This window comes from Ischnura elegans, chromosome 6 (genome assembly GCF_921293095.1).
Source record: "Ischnura elegans chromosome 6, ioIscEleg1.1, whole genome shotgun sequence".
NCBI classification, from domain to species: Eukaryota; Metazoa; Arthropoda; class Insecta; order Odonata; family Coenagrionidae; genus Ischnura; species Ischnura elegans.
The window spans coordinates 71154141-71158563 of NC_060251.1; the positions used below are offsets into that span (position 1 = coordinate 71154141).

General features: G+C 41.8%; 1 protein-coding gene across 1 annotated transcript; it reads right to left on the minus strand.

Annotated features, from left to right (window-relative positions):
* Window positions 1–522: 522 nt before the first annotated feature.
* On the minus strand, window positions 523–3874 carry LOC124161386 (formin-like protein 5). The gene is made up of 2 exons (XM_046537702.1): window positions 3866–3874; window positions 523–1596 (listed from the first exon to the last, which is right to left on the minus strand). Exons 1-2 carry the CDS (start codon window positions 3872–3874, stop codon window positions 523–525), a joined length of 1083 nt encoding a protein of 360 aa, XP_046393658.1.
* Window positions 3875–4423: the final 549 nt, after the last annotated feature.

Below are 4423 nucleotides of genomic sequence, written 5' to 3' on the forward strand. Positions count from 1 at the left end.
AATTTACTTTTTTCGACATGCCATTCTTAGAGTAAAACATGTATTGAATCAGGAATTTATTTTTCCGTGACGAATTTCAATTTATTATTTCTATATCAATGAAAAATTATAATAGATTCTTAAAGAATTGAGTGAAGGACTGCATCAAATAATTTAAGAAGAATCAAGTGAAAAAAAAGAAGATAAGAAAAAAGTGTTAACTCATTGCATGCGGCTTATTTTGGGGGGACTCCACCCTACAGATATGGAACAGTTATCGAATATTTAAAAAGACTTTAGTTTCCTGATTCAACGTAACATCAAATGGATTAGGATATCCATGGCGATGGTATGATGACTGTTGAAAAGTTAGTATTATTAGGAGAAATTGGGTTTAGTACTCAGTGTTATTATCTTTTACTCTAAACATTTTTGGTACTCAAATTAATGACATCCACAAATATACACATGGCCTTAGGGACTCATTTTATTTGATAAATATGTCTATTTTGATGGGCAATATTACCGATTAAAATTGACGAATTATAACTTAATTGCATAATTTTCGGATCCAGCGAACATTGTTAGGGAAGAGTAACATATGGCCCACCTGAAAGACTGTGAGTTTCCATCGGGGCTCCTGACAAACACGCCCCGCACTCCTCCCTGGTTAGTGACGAACGCCTGAGGTGATCCGAAACTGGAAACGCGGAACCCGCCCGTCGAAAGTCCAGGGGGTCCGTAGGTAGGGAAGGGACTGGGAGGCGGAGGCGGCGGGGGCGGTGGAGGCGGTGGTGGTGGTGCTGGGGCTGGGGCAAACGCGACGGGAGGGCCGTAGATGGGAGCGGGCTGTGGAGGCGGTGGAGGCGGTGGAGGAGGTGGAGGAGGAGGCGGTGGAGGAGCGGGGGCGGCGGCTACCGGTGGGCCGTAGAAAAGTGCGGGCCGTTGGGGAGGAGGGGGCGGCGGAGGAGGTGGTGGTGGAGGTGCAGCAGCTACTGGGTATGGTCTGGATGGTGGAGGCGGTGGTGGAGGCGGAGGCGGAGGTGGAGGCGGTGGAGGAGGTGCTGCGGCTACTGGGTACGGCCTAGATGGTGGAGGCGGTGGTGGAGGTGGAGGAGGAGGTGCAGCAGCTACTGGGTAGGGTCTGGATGGTGGAGGTGGAGGAGGAGGTGGTGGCGGTGGAGGCGGGGGAGGCGGTGGAGGAGGTGCAGCAGCTACTGGGTAAGGCCTGGATGGTGGAGGAGGTGGTGGTGGAGGCGGAGGAGGTGCAGCGGCTACTGGATAGGGTCTGGATGGTGGAGGTGGTGGTGGAGGTGGAGGAGGTGGTGGAGGAGGAGCAGGTGCTGCGGCCACTGGGTAAGGCCTAGATGGTGGAGGAGGTGGTGGAGGCGGCGGTGGAGGTGCAGGGGCAGCTGCTACGGGGTATGGTCTAGATGGTGGAGGTGGAGGTGGAGGGGGTGGTGGAGGAGGTGGTGGAGGTGGCGGTGGAGGAGGTGGAGGTGGTGGGGCGAATGCCGGGGGGCCGTAGGATGTGTGAGGAATTGGAGCGGGGGCGAAGACGGGGACTGGTGGAGCGTATTCTGCCCCGACCACCGCCAAAGCAGCCAACAGGAATACCTGATGAAAAAAATTTATTATATCATTACTCATCTACATCTACATGCTACCACGCAAGTTGTCTAAAAAGGCGTGTAGCAGGGGGTTTCAGGACACAAGCCGTTGAAATACGATAAGCAAATGCTCAAACAGAATGGCGTCTAGCATTTATTTCGGAGATTCAGGGATTTTTTATATTTTTGGGGGAAAAACGAGTTCCCATATCTATCCTCTCGGAGAAAACATCTCTCTTAGTATATCGCTTTTGTCGGACCTTGCATTATTATGTTTAGAGGCAGTGATTCCACCTAAAATTTGAGTTCAGTTCAACATTATTTATCCTTAATGTAAGTGTAATGAATAACTACAAACTACGTGTACAATTTATTTAAAAACTTTCCCTCACTGCCTGTATTGCACTAATGGAAATGATGAGCCAATTTGTACACGTTAGCGCTACTCGTAATAATTCGCGCACGTCTAATTATTAAAATTGTACTGCTTTTCCAGTGAATAATTCTCCACTAATTACCTGTAGCGCGTAACGGCTTGTTCTCAGCGGTCGTGAAATTGAGTTGTCTGAAATAGTTATTGCATGGAGGTATTAATATTTTACCTACGCCTGATGATACGGAATCCTTTGTTTTCTCATAGTTATAAACTTTTCTATAAGCCTGTTACAGTTATGTCTAATTCTACGTTGTATCCCTCTTAAAGAAAACGTCACAAATGTGAAGGCTTCAACGCCTGCTGATTTATTTTCGAAAGTGACCACTTCCTGTTGATCTAGACGTGTTTATGGCTATAAAGGCGTTCGCCTGAGTCAGAATGCGGTCTTTGACAGAAAGAATGAATTTCGATGGATAAGAATGATTCGATGATTTCCATAATGTCGCCATGTACAAATGCTTCACACATTTCACCGTTATCACGACTTACGTTATCACATGAGATGAATTCAATTTTTAAATAACTATAGCCAAGTATAGCAAAAATGCTAACTCGAGAGTATTTTTACGTCTAACAGCAAATTTTATCACAAGTATGGACAAAACATATAGATTTAAAATGTTTTTACTTCATGTTAATAACGAAAGACACTTTGTTACATCCACAAATTTCTGAAATAGTTATTGCATGGAGGTATTAATATTTTATCAACGCCTGATGATACGGAATGCATCCTTTGTTTTCCCATAGTTATAAACTTTTCTATTAGCCTGTTACAGTTATGTCTAATTCTATGTTGTATCCCTCTAAAAGAAAACCTCACAAATGTGAAGGCTATAGAATTTTGTGGAAGTAACAAAGTGTCTTTCATTATTAATATGGAGCCCTTCCACCACGCGAAAGCTTCAAGTTTCGATTTAATTTACTTCATGTCTTATGTGAATGCTAATACCTACGTGGATGCTAATGTTCCTATCCTTGAAAGCTGTCATATTAATTAATTTTAAACTCATTTTTCTGAAAGAATTATATGTTGTATTTTATTTACTTATTTTTATCAAAATTCCAATTTATCTGTAATTTTCAAAGATAATGAATGTATTTATTTACCTAATCTAAATCAGTTACGTAAAAATCCTCACATGAATGCTTCAATACCTGACTGAATACCTGTATTCAATCATTAGCTGTGTATAATCACTCCAAATTGTTTCACTTTGAATTATGCAGTCCGCAAACATATATAAATTGATATGCTGGTGATTGATTCGGCCCGTTGTTTTAACAGCCAGGTTTGTAATGTTTAAGAAGAATAATTTTGCCGAAATAACGTACTTAAAAACTTTTTCTTAATAAGGAACTCTTCTACGCATTTCTTTTATCATGCCCGTATGGCCGTAAAGAATTATAAATTGAAACCTTGTACCGGAAGGATTACTGGAATTTGAAAGCAAGTCAGGTCAGCAGTAGTGAAGGAAAGCACTTGAGCATTGCTATCGATAAACGACATCCTGAATTTATAGAAAGGTTACTCTAGAGACTTTGGTCTTCATCGCAAGTTATAAAATTTACTTCCCCTTCAAAGATAAAATTTAGACAATTTGTGATTAAAGTAGAAATTTTCAAGGATCAATTTTCAGCTGAATTGGAATTAATTAATGTGGTGCAGGCATAATTAATTCAAATAACGAAAAGTACATAAATAACCCCCTACTTCTGCGTATTAATTATCAAATTTAATTTTTTTAGAGCACCAATATTAAATTTCTCTTAGCCATTTCTGTTGAATGATATATTATAATCATATAAGTCTTCACTTAAATTCATTGACATTACTCACCAACTTCATATTGAAGTCCGTAATCCTATACGATGCGTGGGATCAGTTCGTCCTCCCTTACGGTAATGGACTCGATGGGGATAACCAAAGAATTGATGCCGATCAGAGCCACGTCCCAGCTTTTATAGAGACGTGTGTCGAGTCAAGAGATAGACATCCTGCTCTGTCACAACTTACATCAGCACCCGACGTCTTCCGAAATTTCCGCAGGCGCCTCAAACCTCCTCCCTCCCAGCAAGAATTTCTATGTTTTGATTTCCCCCTAAATCGATTCCAAACCTCTCCTCGCTTCAGTAAGTGGGAAGATATTGGTCCGGCGATACTCCTTACGTATTAATTCATCTGTGGTTGGAGGTGGTGGATTCATTTACGTAAAAATTCTCAGATGAATGCTTTAAAATTTCGTTTGGATTCTTTCCCTTCTGATTGAATACCTGCATTCAATCATTCGGTGCATATAATCACTCCAAATTGTTTTATTTTGAAGAATGTAGATGGTGAACACATTTATAAATGGTATTCTGGTGATTCGTTCGGTCAGTCGTATAAACGGCCAGT